This window comes from Poecilia reticulata, chromosome 16, assembly GCF_904066995.2.
Source record: "Poecilia reticulata chromosome 16, P_reticulata-male-v2, whole genome shotgun sequence".
Classification (NCBI taxonomy): domain Eukaryota; kingdom Metazoa; phylum Chordata; class Actinopteri; order Cyprinodontiformes; family Poeciliidae; genus Poecilia; species Poecilia reticulata.
In genome coordinates, this window is record NC_088845.1 from 29,103,525 (window position 1) to 29,121,960 (window position 18,436).

At 38.3% G+C, this 18,436-nt stretch overlaps 2 protein-coding genes across 3 annotated transcripts; one reads left to right on the top strand and one right to left on the bottom strand.

The window, feature by feature from the left end:
* Positions 1-971: 971 nt before the first annotated feature.
* On the bottom strand, positions 972-6,157 carry LOC145547621 (uncharacterized). The gene is made up of 2 exons (XM_081597355.1): positions 5,662-6,157; positions 972-2,041 (listed from the first exon to the last, which is right to left on the bottom strand). Exon 2 carries the CDS (start codon positions 2,031-2,033, stop codon positions 972-974), a length of 1,062 nt encoding a protein of 353 aa, XP_081453481.1. The 5' UTR covers positions 2,034-2,041; positions 5,662-6,157.
* A 952-nt stretch (positions 6,158-7,109) lies between these two features.
* On the top strand, positions 7,110-16,585 carry dcaf13 (ddb1 and cul4 associated factor 13). Of its 2 annotated transcripts, none has more exons than XM_008431860.3 (11): positions 7,110-7,330; positions 7,931-8,130; positions 9,726-9,833; positions 10,585-10,674; positions 10,759-10,914; positions 11,003-11,080; positions 11,143-11,225; positions 11,998-12,162; positions 12,260-12,395; positions 14,989-15,152; positions 16,217-16,585. In XM_008431860.3, exons 1-11 carry the CDS (start codon positions 7,261-7,263, stop codon positions 16,302-16,304), a joined length of 1,338 nt encoding a protein of 445 aa, XP_008430082.1. In that variant the 5' UTR covers positions 7,110-7,260; the 3' UTR covers positions 16,305-16,585. The 2 variants fall into 2 exon arrangements, with proteins under 2 accessions (XP_008430082.1, XP_081453554.1); XM_081597428.1 differs by lacking the exon at positions 7,110-7,330 and adding an exon at positions 7,546-7,657.
* Positions 16,586-18,436: the final 1,851 nt, after the last annotated feature.

The window sequence follows — 18,436 nt, forward strand, 5'->3', positions numbered from 1 at the left end:
ACGGTGCTACGCGAGGATCACATTTTTCCTTTTTGATTTGTTTTCATGGTTCATGTCTGGTCCATGGTGGACTTTACTGTTAAAGCTCGTGACACCTATTCTGATTGTTTCGGTTCTGTTCTGTCCTTTTAAGGTTTGCATTATTCCATACCTACGAAGTATGATGTTTAAGACAAGTAACACAACTGTTGTCAGTTATCAGCTAGCAAAGGCATCCTATGAGACGAATGAAGATGACTTGTTTTGAGATTCTGACGATTTTCTGAACAATGATGGTGTTCTGTAATCAATAAACAGATTAATTCATTTGCTGAATGATTCCTACACCAAAAATGTGAAAACAAGTGGTGTTAGGGATGAGAAAACTGCGTTTGATTTTTTGCTGTTTCTTTCTTTTGTTTTTGTTTATTTCATTTATTCATTATGATCATTGTGTAATTTTTATGTTTAGACTAGGACAAAAGATGTATATATTTTGCATTTCTTGGTTCTATTTTATTTCTTTTCTTTTCTATGCTTGGCTTTTGAATAAGGTTTACACACATGGTGAAATGATAAAAAGGGGGGAATGATAGAGATTTTTTGGTATTATCATTTTGTTGTTACTTTCAGGTTAAAGTGTTCTCTTGTTTAAACTGTATGTGTGAACTGACCTGGAAGTCACAGCTGCCTGTTATCTTCATGTGAAACAGTTTGACCGAGATTTGAACCGGGCTCAGATCAGGGGCCAGATGTTAAATTGGTTTACGACCTTTGCTTTGTTTAGGTAAAATGTTTTACGACCTTTGCTGTTTTTCCTCTGCTGTCTATCTTGCCTATCCTCCCTCTTTGAAGTTTGAGAATAAAAGACAAGCTGTATCCAAAGAGAAGCAGAACGCTCTGTGAACAGCTCTGAGAAGCAGTTGACAGAGTCTTCTCCTTTTGCTTGCAGAAGTTTAGTCATAAATTCATATACGTTGTCTGTGGTTCTTTTATGTAGGTTCTAGGAAAATACCTATCAGTATTGGTTCCTCTTCTACGTCCTCTTCAGTCTCCATCCAGAAATACGAGTCAGGGGATGGAATTGGACTTTCACATTGTATTGAAGGTGAAGAACTGAAAACACAGGGTGACAGAATGGGATCTTCACAGTGCGACAATGATGAGGGACTGAGGACAGGGGATGACAAACCAGGACGTTTACGCGCCATTTCACAAGAGGGACTGAGGACGGGGGATGACAGTCCAGGATCCTCACACGACGTCCATGGTGAGAGACATCTCCATGCCACCTTTCTGAGGGTGCTCTCCAGGACCTCTTCCCCACTGGCATCATCACTATACTTGGTCCTCTTGGCTAGGGGCTCCTCTTCAGCTTCACTGTCCTTTGTCCTCTTTCTGTTTGTGCCAGTCACAGATGTCACATGAGCCGCGTCCTCTTTCAAACCTACCTGATAATGTTGAAAGGTACAGACAGGTCTAGATTTCTCTGGACGCAAAATGGGCTCTTCCTGGTGGTCAAGTCCAGATGTGAATTCAAGTGAAGTAGAGGGAGCCGTGTCTTCTCGAGGCTTCTGAGCCACCCCCATGACTTGTACGTATTTGAAATTTGGGGGAAGAATCTCAAGAAGCTGTGACGCAACATCGGCCACCGTCAGACTACTGTCAGCGGAGCACAGCTGATGAACGGTCGAATTCAGGAGTTTCAATGACTGTTCAAGCACCTGTATGCCCCACAGGAATTTAATGTTTGGTCGAAGGACCTGGACAACCCGAAGTCGGGATTTAATGCCATCCTGGTCTTCATTACCTACCTCGTCTTCACTGGAGCTGGTAGTAGAGCTACCACTGGAGCGGATAGTACAGTCATGACCTACCTCGTCTTCACTGGAGCTGATAGAACAGTCCACAGACTGCGGAGGTGTACTATACCTCGACTCCTCGCCGTGGTCTTCAGAAACCATGTCAGTTTCATTTAACCACACCTTACCGTGTTCCTTACCGTTGTCTGGAAGTCCCTCCAACGTCGGGGATCCATCTGCTGGAAGCGCCATGGTATGAGCTGTGAGGAAAAAAAACAAAGCAAAACAAGCTATAAATCAGTATCTTGACCTTCACAAAAGTCCAAAGCAATGTTTAGAGGGAACACTGGAATACCAACAATACAAAAACCCAGGTTTGTGAATGTGTTTGTTTTTCTTGAATATATTTTATTAACAATATTATTGCTATGTCAGATGTGATTATACAACAAGAACAGCAGTTAAGAGATAAAATAAATAAAGCTTATCTTTAGTCACAAAAAACAGCAAAAACACAATTTTACATAAAAATCAGAACACACTCTAAAACTCAATGATAGACCATCAACACTCTGACAAACAAACTTGCAGCTTCATCTTGGTACCAATCAATCACTGAAGACAACAAATCAAATTTAGACTTATTGGTAATTCATCCCTAGCCATAAACTCTTAAACATTTGGGAACATTAATTAAAGAGCTATACACTGTGTTTAGGATTTTTTTAATACCTAATGAAACACCTGTAATCTTAGATTGTGCCATTAGTGTGAATAAAATAAAACCCTACAAGTTACTCAGTTTACCCTTCTATAACATCTCATCCTCACATCTTTGATGCTACAGGCACATTTGATCATTCTTAATAATTGCCAAGGATAAGATACGTGATCTATTCATTACTATTATACTTAAATCACTGCTTGCACAACTTTAATGCTTTAAAAGTATCAAAGTTTAAAAAAATAGATTTCCAATAGCATTTGTAAATTACCAAAATCTTAATTGTAGCTAATCAAACTAAATTCCTATGAGCTCCACAATTTTTCACAATCACAGCCACAGCTACTCTGAACCCCATCAGTACTACCTTCATACTCCCACATATAGCTAACAGCTGAAATATACATCTATAAAATCAAACGTTTTATAGATGTACATCTTTTAAAGTAGGGATCTACATAAACAGGCCGACATAAGTGGCCTTTCCTCCGTTTCCAGGGGCTCCTACAAAATTGAAACTGTTTATTTGGTTTAGAAATCCATATCCAGTGTGTTAATCTGCATCCCTTATGTGTGAATGATGCTTCAAAGTCTTATTATCACATGTTAATATTACTCCAAATGGGTCAGTTATGGCTGAAGGTAGTGTTATGAAATTCATTACATCAGTCTGAAGATCTGAGGGCTGCACACAACCCAGCAATAAACTCAGATGAATGTTAACACAATTATATTGCTCCAAATGCTTCTTTCAATATTACCATCTCCATGGAGACAAAGAAAATCAACAAAATTGATTTTCTAAAAGTAATTCCCTCAAACTAAAGTTTTCCAATCACCACACCTCTATAAATATTGCTGACTCTTTCTGAAAATGCAATCAGCATGAAAATATATTAGAGCTCCAAATATGCAAAGGACCAACACAGCATTTTGTAAACAACTAATTATTCAAAGCTCCTCTTCCTTATAGAAATCAAACTAAACAACAATAAGTTTACATATAAACTAAACTACTTAGAAATAATAATTCAAGTTTTAAGGTTTTATTTCAAGCAACGTATCCAAGGAGACTAAATGTGTTATTGATGCATTTTTTGAAACCTGGAACAGGCACTAACTTCTTATTCCAAATATCTGATTAAATCAAAACAGATCTTCTAAAACCAGAAATAACTTTTTAAACCACATGAGCAGTGTTAAACCCCCAAAACCCCCAAAATATTTTAACTAACAAATGAATCGCAACTGGACCAACTGGAACCGAGATCATTGTTTTTCTAATGAATTTTAACATTCAAGTAACTTCTGAAAATGATACGTCACTGAAATGCAATCAAATAAAAACACTATTTTCAATGTATCCATGGAAACTACATTTTTCAAAAAGCTGGTTCCAAAACTTCTTTCAAACCAAAATAACTAGTCAGTTTACTGACACTTTCCAAAATTTCAAATAACTAGCATATAAGTCACAATACAAATTCAGTTAATTCACAAATATGTTGCATCCTAAAAATGCTAATTATACCTTCCTAACCAAAGAGTCAGAATTTCCAAAAACTGAGCACCAAAGTCATCAAAGCTGATTTTAACCAACTCAAATCATGTTTTTTTTCTTTTAAAATGAGCTCACCCATGTAGGAAAACTAAATCCATATATTATAGTCTGTCATTAGAAATTAATATTATGTATATTTTAAGTATTAGGCTTACATGGAAAACAAACATGCTTGTCAGGGCATATTTTGAAAGTAGGTCAAGGACAATCTAGTTTTGTTCATCTGTTTTAGATCAATTATTTAAAAAATGTAAACAAAATAAGATCATCACCATAAGCATTCATGACATTTCTAGAATTAGATCTAAAAGAGGTAAAGTAAATAATTTAGGATTATTACAGGAGGCACGTGTTTTAAAAGTGTTTCTTCATTTTTTATTGAAGTCATTTTAAATAATGTCACCAGTGTATCTATGGAAACTAAATATGTTTGTCTGGACATTAAAAAAAAACAAAAAACAAAACAAAAAAACCCAAATGGACAAAAACCATCCAGTTTGCCAAGAATTGGACTCCAAAGTCGTCAAAGCTGATTTTCACAAAGAAATCATTATTTTGTTTGTGAAAATCAGTTTTTACTGATGATCACTACGACTATACATGATTCACTGCCTATCTATCATTAACGTACACACACTTATAATGTTTACGACACTGGTAGGAATTTGCCCTGCAATGGCCCGCCTCTGTCGTTGTGTCCTTGAGCAAGGCACTTCTCCCACCAATAGCTGGAGTTTATTGCTGGCACGATAGAACATTTGTGGCTACAATCCATTACTTTATTACTATCAGTGTGCGTACATGAATGAAAATCACTGATTTTATGTAAAGCGTCTTTGAGTGTCCTAATAAACCGCTAGTCTGATGTGGATACCATGGAAACCAAATATGTTTGTTAGGGCATTTTTTCAAAAAACAAACAATAAAAAAAAATAAAATAAAGACCAATAATTGGACAGAAATCTGACTGTTTTTTCAAACCAGCATAACAATTAATATCCCAGACATTTATCTACAAATGTCAATATGCTAATACATAAGTCACCCATGTTAGCATTCCTGGCTATGCTAAAAACAAACAAATAAAACAAACAGATCAACGTGTCATATCTTGAAAAAATAGTGAAACTAAACAGTTAAAATATAGGCTATTATAAGGGTAAATACTATTCTTTAATATATATATTTTAAATAATATTAAATATTTAACTTATTTCATTTAGCGTATCCATGGAAACTGAGTGTTTATCACTGCATTTTTCAAAAAATAACGGTCAAAAAACAAGCTAATTTTCCATGAATTCGACGTTAATTTTTCTAATTTGACTATAATTAAGTAAAAACACATATATTTCTTAAATCACTACACCATAGTTTAACATTCCCGACATTTCCAGCGAAAGTCAGTTAAGAAAAAGGCTCATTAGTTAGGAAAGATCTATGCTAGCAAAGAATGCTACTTGTCTTTTTTTGTACAGCAGTCAGAATGTCTTTAAAACACACACACACAAACACAAAATAAACTAAACAAGTCACTAATATCTTAGTAATAATTTGTTTTCGTTTATTAAAAATAGTAGAGGAATGGTTTTAACCTTCCAGCTGATCACCCTGATGGTGCTTCTCTTGGCCAGGAACCGTCTTCCGCAGGTTTGTTGACCACAGGCTTCTTCAGCAAGTGCGTATTTCAGCAAGTGCTTCTTTAACAAGTTTTGCTAGCAGACTTCTCGACAAGCTCAAACCTTCCGAGGCTTCAAATGCTTCTTCAGGCGTCTCTCTCAAAAGTCCCGTCGCAAAGGGGAAGAATTCAGAAGGTCAGCGTCATTTATGGGGTTGAGAACGCTAACCTCGTTTCCATGACTTTCATTGACGAACGCACGCACTGGTGCGTGAGAGAAATTGGACTACAAATAATGCAGATAAGATATTACATGTGTCGCGTTGTCACCTACTGGCCAACCAGTCTAAGTTCACAAAGACATTTTTAAAACTTATACTACTGGTGCTACATTATATTTCTGCTTTCATTCTTAACTAACTCAGTTTCTGTCCTCCAAATGGGAAAACTTCTCTCTGCCGTGAAGCCTGCATGGGAAGAAAAATTCAAATTCAAAATTCAATTCAAAAATACTTTATTAATCCAAAAGGAAAATTAAATGTTGTTGTAGCTCATTCATTCAGATTGTTTAACGAGTTATTGCAGATCACTGATAAGTATAAAATCAAGTGATGGTTTTAACCAGGTTTGTTGAACACAGACTATATTTGGTTTAACATATATTTATTTAAACTCTTGGCCTCTTCTAGGCCTAACATAACTGACTTACCAGGACTTTTAATTCCCTCTCTTGTAACAAACAAGTGTTTCACTTTAATCTCCTGAGCCCCTTTCACATTACCTTTAGTCTCTTCCTCAATCAGATCAGTTAATACTCCAGATATTACACCAATTATCTTTCATCTCTCTTGCTATATTTGTGGCTTGATCGTTTTTTCCCAATAATGTCTTCCATCTTATTAGTCCCTGCACCTGGTCTCCATCTCTGCATAACACCATTAGATTACCATCTCTTAACGTTTTGACTGCTTTCACCTCACCTACTATTTTATATACTGCCTCACTTATTTTTAAAGGATTCAAAGCACATGGATTCTGAAATCCAAGAATCACTTTGATCTCATTTCTTTTATTTCCCTCTCTTCTTTCTTCATCTGATTCAATTCCTTTCCTTTCCTTGTTTCCTCGATTCAACGTTTGCCAGTCTCCTGCTTTTGTACTTCTTTTACAATAATCACTGTTACATTTCATTTTCCCCATTAGGTGAATGTTTTAAGTTTACATGTAATTTTCAAATGTTTTCAATGTGAGATTCTGCTGCTATTGCAGTTCTTCACTCCAACAAATTTCATTTATACTCTCCAAGACTCGCGTGCTCCTACTTGCCCCTAAACTCTGTAAAAGTACGCCTTTTCGGTATTATTTCCGGTTCGTCCTCTTTCTAAAATTTCTAACTTGACCATTGTTTCTTTCAGTGACGCAATCATGACGCGACGATGTCCCACAATGCAACGCGAGAAGACCAAGCCACTTCTTCTCTATCAACACATGTCGGCTAGTCTTTTTCTGCGCTAACATTAGGATATTATTATTAAACACTCTTTCGTATTGGCGTTGCTCTTGGTACTGAAACCAAATGAAGGTCAAGGTCCTTTCAAGAAACCCGGATGATTATGTCCGGGAAACTAAACACGATATTCAGCGAGGTAAGTGTGTGACAGTTAGCTTCCAGAGGCTAAAGATTAGCGTAAACATCAACTTCTGTGCTACAGAACCAACACAAAGCTGGAATTGAGCTATTGAGTAGAAGGAAAAGTATATACGGGTTTTAAAAAAGTACAAAACATATGACGTTCATTTCTTTTAGTTTTCCTTTGCTCCGAATCAAATAAAATAAGTCGCTTAATTAGCAGGGCTAATAAAGCGATTTTATTCAGGTGTGTTGGACCAGTTGCACATTTAAAAAAATGAAGGACGGCATTACTCGAGGAATGGAGAGAATTTGGAGTCTATTCAGTCTGACTAACCTTGAGGTATAAAAAAAATGTGATGGAGACAAACCTTTAATTGCAGTAAATGGTGTTTCTACTAAGTAGTGACACAAATGCATGGTTCTTGTTTTATATTTGCTTTAAAGCATGCATGTATCTTCTTTCTCCATTATTGGCATAGCTCATGGGATACAAATAAAAAACGTAATGTTATTTTTTTTTTGGTAAAAAAAAAATGTAAATAGTTTAAAGGTTGTGAATTCTTCTGCGAGGCAACTTGCTGTACCGACCTTTGACTGTTTGTCCCCGTGTCAGTCCCCAGGAACTACGACCCCTCCCTTCATCCGTTCGAGGTGAGCAGAGAATACACTCGGGCTCTGAACGCCACCAAGTTGGAGCGCGTGTTTGCCAAGCCTTTTCTGGCCTCCCTGGACGGACACAGAGACGGGGTGAACTGTCTGGCCAAGCACCCCCAGAGTCTCTCCACCCTGCTCTCTGGCTCCTGCGACGGCGAGGTAAGCCGTTCTTTGAGCTAACCGCTAATGCAGTGTTTTTCAACCATTTTTGAGTCGAGGTACACTGTTTTAATTGAAAAAATCCCGAGGCACACCACCAACTAAAAATGGAAATAAAGATACTCTGTAGCCGCCTATATATAGTCATTCTTATCAAAGTCTCTTGAATAGGAATCAAACACAAAAATGTATTATCGCATTTTACATTTCTTATTTCAAACTGCACCTAACATATACACTTCAAAAATACATCTGAATGGTGCCACAACACTGTGGTCTTAAATTTAAAGAAGTTGTAGAAAACGTCAAAGTGTTTTACAAACTAATCCACAAGCATCTTATAGCCAGAATACAGAAAATAATTCTTATTCTGAAAGAAGCAATAATATTTGGGAAACATTTCACTTCATATTCACTGTTACAATATGAAGAGTTGCATGTACAAAATGTCAATACTTGTATATTTTACCCACTTTGTGTGAAACCTGTGCATGTTTGGATGAAAACAGATCTGATTTACTGGCAGAAATTGAAGAAAGACAAAGCTCTTCCTCAACAACTCTCAGTCTCTCTCTGTTTTTAGTTTTTATAGTAGCCAGACTAGAGAAGCTCACTTCACACAGATATGTTGTGGGAAATGGACTCATGCTCTTTCCAACTACTGCTGAGCTTCACTGTCTTTTCCATCACAGTTTTTCTAGATTCAGTGCTCTCGCCGCTACCTGTAACATTCGTGCAACACTAATTCTCGTTTTAATGTAAAATGCTCTGTACCTACTGCCATCTAGTGGTAAGAACATTACATGATTACGCAGCTGCTACTACTACGGCAAATACTCGAAGATGGCATTATTTGCAGACAATTCATTTTCAAAAAATCTTTTAAAACCAATTACCGTATTTTTCGGACAATGGAGCGCACCATACTAGCACCCTCAATTAAAAAAATAAAATAAAAACTGGAAGCTGCTCTCGGTTTTCCATTAGGACCCAGCAGAATGCCTCGTCCTAATAAATCTGCTGGACGCAGCACTCCATCTCCAAAGTTAAACCATGGTTTCGTTCACACCGAGCTTAAGTGCAGCGGCTCTATTTCCCTCCTGTAGTGCCAGCCCTCAACTTAAAAGCTGCATAATATGAGCATTTCTCCGTCGTGCCTGCTGCTAGCATGTGGTTGTTCTAAATGAAAATTAGCCGTTCTTCTCTGATTTACAATTTTGACTTCATATGATTCACTTCCTGCTACAGAGCCCCCTGGTGGTTGGAGAAAAATCCACAGAAAAGCCACAGCGGGCTACAATCCGCATGGTTCAAAGTTAAGGAAAAAAGTAGTAGCTTATAGTCCGGAAAATACGGTACCGTAGATGAAATTGAATAATTTCCACGGCACACCTGACGATCGGTGTGGAACAGTGGTTGAAAAACACTGCGCTAACGGGTTTACTATGAAGCCCTTGAAAGTCGAGGAGCTTTATGCGCTCTGTTTAGTTGTTGTTGTTTTCTTTTATATAAATGATAAAAAATATTTTTAAATTATTATTTTTTTAAAATTAAAAATAAAATTTATAAAAATTTTGACCTTTTGACCTTTGTAGGTCAAAGTGTGGAATCTTACCAAACATGAGTGTGTCCGCACTCTCCAAGCGCATGAAGGGTTTGTCCGGGGAATGGTCGTCAGACACTGCGGTACTTCCTTCTTTACGGTAAGCGGTATACTGTATCACTTTCACATTTTTCCCTTCAGCTTGTTTGTTTTAAGTAATCAGACAGATACCTATGAGCAGCATAACAACTAGGGGTGCACCTGGGCCTGTCACAATAAACAGTAAATCAATTGATCACATGATAAATTCAGATCAGCTCAATAATTTCCATTTGCATAGATTTATTGTTTATCTTTTGTTTCTTCTCTCTTCCCACCAAAAACTGGATGACTAAAGTCTTCAGTCTGACACATTGGTCTCAACTAGCCTCCCTTTTTTTTTATGATAATTTTGTTTGCGGAGACTTTGTGATCAATTTATTTGTTGTTTCGGTCGCTTTATTTATCTTGGATTTTTAAAAATGCCTTCCAGTGTTAAATGCTCATTAGAATTTTAAAGTTTAATCTTTGAGAATGTGTTCTTGGATTATTGGGCTATTACCATAATAATACTTAAATTGTTTGAAAACAACTATAATGTCGTTTATAAAAAATTCTACAGCACTTTACCATCCAGCAAAATCTGCTACCTTTCAAGGCTTAGTTGCACCAATAAATCGGCCCCAATCGACTGATTCTGACACTTAGTCACTTTGTTGCTATATTTAGCTTCTTTTTTTTCAGACAAAAAAAAGAAATTGGTATCTGCCAAAATTGAAATTAACAAATGAGTCTTTTTCAAAGATGGATGATCGGCCAGAAAACTGCAATCGGTGCTCCCCTTAATTACAACCTATCCTTGATTGTCACAGATCGGAGACGACAAAACCATAAAACATTGGAAAATGGAAGCACCGGGCTACGGAGAGGAGGAGGAGCCTCTTAACACCATCCTTGGGAAGGTAATGCCTCTTTGATTTTATTCATCAGGACAAATTTTTTTTGCATTATGATTTTCTTGCTTATAGAGATGCATCCCTTTTTAGGCCGTGTTCACAGGACTGGACCATCACCAGAAGAACGCTGTGTTTGCAACATGCGGCCACCAGGTGGACATCTGGGACGAGCAGAGGAGCACCCCCATCCGCTCCTTCACCTGGGGGGTCGACAGCTTCAGCTCCGTCCGTTTTAACCCTGTGGAGGTGAGACGTAGTACACAATATTCTGGAACCGAACCTGTTTTATATGAAACCTGCTGATTTCATCCAATTGGATCATTTTCCTCTCCAGACAGAACTCCTTGGAAGCTGTGCCTCTGACAGAAGTATAGTTTTATATGACATGAGGGAATCAACGCCTCTTAAAAAGGTGGGTCTTTATTATTCTTTCTTCTTTCAAGTTCATATTGAAAAATTCTGCTTCTCCTTCAGGTGATCATGACAATGAGGACCAACACGATCAGCTGGAACCCAATGGAAGCTTACTACTTCACTTGTGCAAATGAAGACTACAAGTGAGTCTAAGAGGGAATTGCATTTTGTTTGCTCTTTCAACAGCTTCTGGTTTGCGTAATTATTGAAAATATGTCATAAGACAAATGGCGAATTTAAAAGGATGCAAATCCTTTAAAATAATTTTCTACCTTTAATTTGAGATAAAACATCCGATTCAATAGAAATGTTGATGAATCTGAGAAAGATGCAGCAATTTTTCAGGTTGGTTCTGGTTGTGCTGAAAAGTTGTCAAAAATGTGGTTAACATGGTTAACAATCGTCGCTCCACTGTTGCTAACTTAGCAACTTCGTTGCTATATTTATTGACTTTTCAGCTTCTCTCCTGGAGACGGTTACTTAGTTCTCTGCCACGCCTTACACGGTCTTATACTGCAGTCAGCAATGCAGATTTGCAAACATGAGTGAAAAGACGAGCGAGGTTTAAAAAACACTGCTGAATAAAACCAATATAGTATATACTTACTGCAATGATGAATTACCCTCCCAACGATGTACAACCAGCTTACAGCTAACATTTCTGAATTACGTTTGAAACAAAATTTCTTCTTTACTTGGAAAACTGAGATATCTGGTTTGTAAAAGATTTTAGGACAGTGTCAATTTTTACATTTCAAGCTTAGAAAGTTGAGCATGGTGATTAATCTGATAAAAAATTTTAATTGATTGCCAGCTCTAGTCATCACATAAGTAGTTCAAATTTAGCTTGCACATCCTGGTTTGTACCAAAGACGCAGATGCTAACTTTAGATTTGCTTCCTGTCGTCTCATTAGCCTGTACACATATGACATGAGGCATCTAGAGAATCCCGTCAAAGTGCACGTGGACCATGTCTCTGCCGTGCTGGATGTCGACTACTCTCCCACCGGACGGGAGTTCGTCTCCGCCAGCTTCGACAAGACCATCCGCATCTTCCCCAAAGACTCGGCAAACAGCAGGTCGGTAACTGGCTCTCGTCGCGTTCGCCACTTCTAAACCCGACCTGTCCGTCTATTAGAAGCTTACGGTGCAATATGTCTCTGGGCGTGTTTGCAGAGAAGTCTACCACACCAAGCGCATGCAGCACGTCATCTGCGTGAAGTGGTCGGCGGACAACAAGTACGTCCTGAGCGGCTCGGACGAAATGAACATCCGACTGTGGAAGGCGAACGCAGCGGAGAAGCTGGGAGTGGTAAGATTTATTTATTTATTTATTTATTTATTTATTTATTTATTTATTTATTTATTTATTTTTTGCTTAGTTTCCTGTTGGCACGCAGCCCAGGTCATTACTAATGGTGATGTCTACATGCTGATCAGCAGCTGCATTTTCCTCAGCTGTCTTAATATCTCGTATCTCCATCAGGTTTTATTACTCAAGGTAGTTTTATGAATTGGCTGCATTCTTTCTGGCCCCGGGCCCGCCTCCGCACTGTAACAGTGGGCCACTCCGCCTGCAGCTATGCTACGGGGGGACGACCGCTGCCAAATGCACTGATGAATGCTGACTTAGGGTACAATCACTCTCAATAAGTGCTATATTCCTGTTGGCACGGTGTCTCCAGATGAAAGGACAGCCTGAAAAGAAAAGCTCAATTTGGAAACATTTGATATCAAGTGGATTCTGTCAATAATATCAGCTGTTGCGTTAATAATATTGCGTCCTCAGCTGTCGCATGGGGCTTGAGACTTCCCAAGAAGTGCTCAGTTGCCTCAAGCAGCACTTTACTGCCAGATTATTAAGATGATCTCCAGCAGCCATCTTTCACTCCTAATCACATTCGCTCCTGCTTATTCTCTTAATGCAGCTCGCTGGTGGAAGCAGGCTGCTTTTGGCACTTGTTTTACTGTCACTGTGCACGGCTAGATTTACTCGCAAGCTCTGCACTTAAATAGATCAGACAAGCGCTGCTCCTATCAGCACTTTGAAATCGGCCAATCACTTAAACGGAGGCCACTTTGAACGTAACGAAGCATTAACGACAAAGTTCTACCGAGAGCGTCTTTAATTATCAAGAAACGCCAAGATGCTGAATCAAAGCTTAGTCGGGGGGCTGAAGGCATTACTCTGGACGAACGGAGACTCTCTTCACTGCTGCGACTCACTTTTTAGAAGTTTCCTCGACATGTTGGAACTTTTTTACTCAAGGTTATATTATATATTCAGTCATGTTCTGTTTACTCTTTGTTGTAGAAGAACTGGTGTGGTAACTTATTTTGAGCTATCATTTTGGAATATTACTTAGTGAAACACTTCCACAGAACATTCTCTGACCTATTTTGTTTTTAACTTTTTTTTTTCTTCAATAAATGCTAAAGTGGGGCAATTTTGGGAGGCAGAGTTGCAGTCCAGTAGCGACCGCGGTTCGTGATGAGCGCTATGTCTCATTCAGCCACTGAAACCATGCTACTGTTTGGTCGTTTATTAGTGGGAATGGAAGAAGAATTCTTTTTCTTGTATATAAAGAAATGCAGGAAAACTTTATGGGGGTAAATTATAAATAACCCTACCAGTATGAACCTAAACCAACAGCTGGACGTCCAGAATTGAGAGTAAACTCATCAGATTTGGATTCCAATGATCAGGACCATCATGGCCGCCGAGGAGCGTAACCACTGAATTTCAGAAAATGTTGCAAACACATGAACGTTTTTTTTTTTTCTTCTTTTCAATCTTCAGTGTTTTAAAATGATGGTTAAAGTGAAGTTTTGACCGTTTTAGGAGAATGTCTTTGAGCCCACAATTCTATAGACTTGTTGGACTTCCTGAATGCCTCTCCACCTTAACTGAACTTCTGCTTGACGCTGTTGATGATCCAGAAGACTGTCAATAATCTCAAGTACCTCCTCTTCTAGCAGTTTTCCTGATCCTGATTGGACTTAGTTTAGTGCAACAGGATCAGCTTGTACCAACTGTTCCCCCTCAAATTGAATCCCAGACAAATTGTTGCTTCTAATTAGAATAAAAGCCTCCGAGGAGAGCAGTCAGGCCAGATGGTGGCTTTTACGAGCCAAACAGAGGTGGGCATGTTGTCGAGCTGGTGGTTTCACGTTTTTAACAGACATTGATTTGTTTTTAAATGAGTTTGTCGTTCCACTGAAGTTATTTCAACTGTACAGATCAGCATTTCACAATCAAGTGAGTTGAACTTTGTAAATGCACAATTGATTTGACTTGTAACAACACAAGTATATCAGTTTCAGCCGAACTCGTTTTAAACGCTTTGTTTGAAGCTCTACAAAGTTTTATCCTGGTTTCATACAGGAAGATTACTGGTGGCGCACCGCCTCCAACCCCAGTTTATCCTGTTAATCTTTAGTTTCTGTGTGAATGTCCACCCACATGGTTTACCAGTTCACAGTTTGCACAGGCTGCTGTGAGGTTTTTGAGATTGTAGTTTGTTTTTGGTAGAAAAACAAAGCATTAGATCTTAAGCATAAGATGGCTTTAAGCTTTAGATTGCCTATTCTGGATTTATACTAAATGAAGAGTGTCATCTACTGCTGATATTTAAAGCCAATAGTTTTTTGACATATCTGTATTTCAGATCCTGATCTACTTGTTTGAGGTTTTAGTTCTTCACCCACATTGTGTCCACCATTCAAGTGTTTTAATCAGGGCTTTCTTATAGTGATGAGAGAATTTTGACAAAATATGAAAATACTGACCCACTGAGAAGTGCTTGTGAAAACCAGGGAGTATTAACAGACATTTCAGTCATTTTTGATGAACTTATTGGGCTCATGTATATTTGTGTGCTCCCTCTCCCTGTTTTCTGACCCAGCTGTCTCCCAGAGAGAAGCAGGCCATTCACTATAGCCAGAAGCTGAAGGAGAAGTTCCAGCACCACCCACAGATCAAGCGAATCGCTCGCCACCGACACCTGCCCAAGGTCATCTACCACCAGAAAAACGAGCTGAAGGTCATGAAGGAGGCCCGCCGTCGAAAGTGCGTATCCAGTTTCTTTTTCTTCTTCTTCTTTTTTTTTTTTTACTAGCAGCACGGGGAAGAAACGATGGGAATCCCCCGCTGCCTTCGTTTAAGGGAGAGGTAGCGATTTGGGCCGGTGCCAGGGAGAAGGTGTGACCTACGCAGTTTCACCCAGCCTGATGGAAAATTTCACAGATGGGACCGGGCTGCTCTGACGTAGCCGCGACAGGCACTACATACTCATTTACAGCTCGAACGGTGGATCGATTGTCCCGGTTTGCCCTTCCCTCATGTGAATCACAGTTTATTCTCTGATTCACATCACTGCTTTAATATATCAGACATAAGACCTTGCAAATTAGTTTATTTAATTTATTTACAGTTTAAAGTGAACATGCCACATGTTGACAAGTTTTGAATGGAAAAAAAAAGTTGTATATAGTCTACCTCTTCTCTCATAGGTCAGTTTGCTATAGCATAAGTAACCAAACGTCAATGTTTATATCTTTAAACAAAGATATAACCACATCTTTGTTTAAAGATGTGTTTATAGACACATCTTTAAACAAAACAGTGTGTGTATTTAAAGGTAGTAATAACAAAGAAAAAACATCTCATCTTTGTACCTTGATAGAATATAATTTTTTTTATTTTCTCAAAAGTAAAAATGTATCTTACTCTCTTTGGTTTCTTTACAGATTTGTTCCATAAACAGAAATACAACGTCCCATTCGTTTTCTTCTGATTTTTTTTATTTTTTAATCTCCGATCCTCTCAATTTATAAATGTTCTCATTTTATTAATCTTTTTTTTTTTTTTTTTTACAAACTTTCTGACAACATACTGTTATGCATAAAATATTTTAGATCTGTACTTTTATGCATTAGTTTTTGAAAGCACCAGTGTGTGACGCAACTGTTAGTCCAACAGTCACATATTCAATCTGTTCCTCTTCTTTGTTTGCTTTCCTCTCCCTCCTTCCATCCCTTTATCTCTCTCCCTCTCTTCTCTCTCCCTCCACCTGTTCCCGATTCGTTCCACCAGCAGTTTGAGTAATTCATGACTCTTCTGTTGTTTTTCAGGGAGAGGAACGTCCGTAAGCACAGCAAACCAGGAAGCGTGCCTGTTGTGTCTGAGAAGGAGAAACATGTTGTCAGTGTGGTGAAATAGATCCGGCTCGCGAGGCTGAAGGACTTCCTGTTTAGTGGTGAGGTGGAGACACCAAGGACTCGTACATGGAATCTAAAACTGCAAGGATTCACATGTGGATGGAAAACAAGCGACAGTGACTGTACTGTAGATACACATGAGTCAGTCAGGTTGTTATTACAGGCTCCATGGTACATGAGGTCCTCACTTTGGAGCCATGGAAAATGAAAGACTTCAGTGGAGTTGTTTATATTGGAAATCAAAAAAATAATAAAGTTTAAATAAATCTGGTTCTAAGATTCTCTTATGTCCCTTTATCACTCTTTAGTTTCTACAGTTTGATTTCATATTTAAATAAATGTGCTAGACGTTGTCAGTGAAGTCTGATTCACATTAAAATGTAATAATTGATTTTTGTTGCTTTTCTTTGATGTTTGGTACACACAGGGGTGAAAGTAGTTTTAAATTCTTGGGGGTACTATGATAACTATATATATATATATATATATATACTGCTCAAAAAAATAAAGGGAACACTTAAACAACACAATATAACTCCAAGTAAATCAAACTTCTGTGAAATCAAACTGTCCACTTAGGAAGCAACACTGATTGACAACGGGGACCCTCGTCGGGTCAATCAGTGTTGCTGGACAATTTGATTTCACAGAAGTTTGATTTACTTGGAGTTATATTGTGTTAAGTCTTCCCTTTATTTTTTTGAGCAGTATATACATAATCTGGGTTGCTCTTGAATTGCTACAAAATAAAGCTGTAATTCCTTCAGCCCACTGGCTGCAATGTTGACACCTTGAGATGCCATGACACCTAAATCCTGAACATCATGACATAGAGTGAATCCCAGTTTTCCATTTCTGGCATATAACCATTAATTTTAGCTTTTAAACTGGCTCTATTGATCCTGTGTCCAGACAGGGGGATAATCAGTAGTCCAGCATCATAACCTGTTTGTTCTGAAGATCCTACAGCTTCCACTTCTCTTCCTAACATGGTTCCTCCTCACCCTGACTCTCATACTGATAGAAGGAACCACAGAGCCCACTATTCTTTGAACATACACTTGCCTGCTAAAATGGCGCCGATCACTTCCTGTTCAGACTTGTGAAATAACCACTACGCTCCTTTAAAGCATGTCAAAAAAACAGCCTGTCTAAAATTGTTTCTATTTAGTTGATTTAAATTTAAAAAATGGTCATGGAGAAGGTAAGCATGTAACTATTCGTTACCATGGAGACAATGCCCCACCATCATGTAGCCTAGCATACATATATGGAAAAAACTGATTTAGCATCTCATATTTTGCACATTTTTAATGTTGCTCCGGTGCAAGGGGAAATTCTATTTATGACATAGTGATATAAATCATTTGGTGTGAATTCAGGCAAAGTCAATAATTTGACTTCCTGATGAATGTAACAAACGTTCATCAGGAGCGAGGATGTATGGGTCAGTTTTGAAGCTAGCTATTTCCAACTTTTGTAAGTACCACCGTCTATGAGCCCCAATCAGGTTTGTTACGTTCACAGACAAGTTATCTCCACTCGAACAAGAAGAATCCATGAATAAATTGGTAAAAACAACTTGGGAAAATAACTTAAGTCTCTCTGTTCAATACTCCCGTCCTTCTCTTCTGACGTTCATCATGGCGCCTCGAATGATTAAGTGACGCAGCTGCAAAGGGTTAATAGCTTGAGTCACGCAGAACTGATCTGACCGTTTCCATAGCAACTATCAGAAGCAAGACATTCCCCTAGAACTACAGCTCATTGTAGCTATGACCTCTTCTATGACATAGATCTACGTCATAGATCAAAGAATGTCTGGGGTTATGAATGCTTTCATCTCAAAACATCAGGTCATAAACTAACAACTCTTTGGCCTTAACACTGTTTTACCAGGATTTTCAAAATGGAAAAGACTTTAGTTACAATGTTTTTTCCCATCAGTTTCGGCGTTGGATATATGATTACAAAGGGAGTAAAGAAAGTTTTCAACGAACTTCTTCCCAATGTCACATTTGAAAGGAGTACCTCTCAGGATGACACAGAGTACGACATTTTCGACTCGTACCTTTTCAATCCTTCCCCGGCTGGGGGGGACGTTTGTCCTGAGAAAAAAGCTAGCTCCCAGGA

Bases quoted from the DNA above. Each gene is read 5' to 3' on its own strand.
- dcaf13 (XM_008431860.3), top strand. From the start codon at position 7,261: ATGAAGGTCAAGGTCCTTTCAAGAAACCCGGATGATTATGTCCGGGAA. The intron at 11,226-11,997 runs GTGAGTCTAAGA...TCGTCTCATTAG, and splicing joins TGTGCAAATGAAGACTACAA to CCTGTACACATATGACATGA. The intron at 15,153-16,216 runs GTGCGTATCCAG...GTTGTTTTTCAG, and splicing joins AAGGAGGCCCGCCGTCGAAA to GGAGAGGAACGTCCGTAAGC.
- LOC145547621 (XM_081597355.1), bottom strand. From the start codon at position 2,033: ATGGCGCTTCCAGCAGATGGATCCCCGACGTTGGAGGGACTTCCAGAC.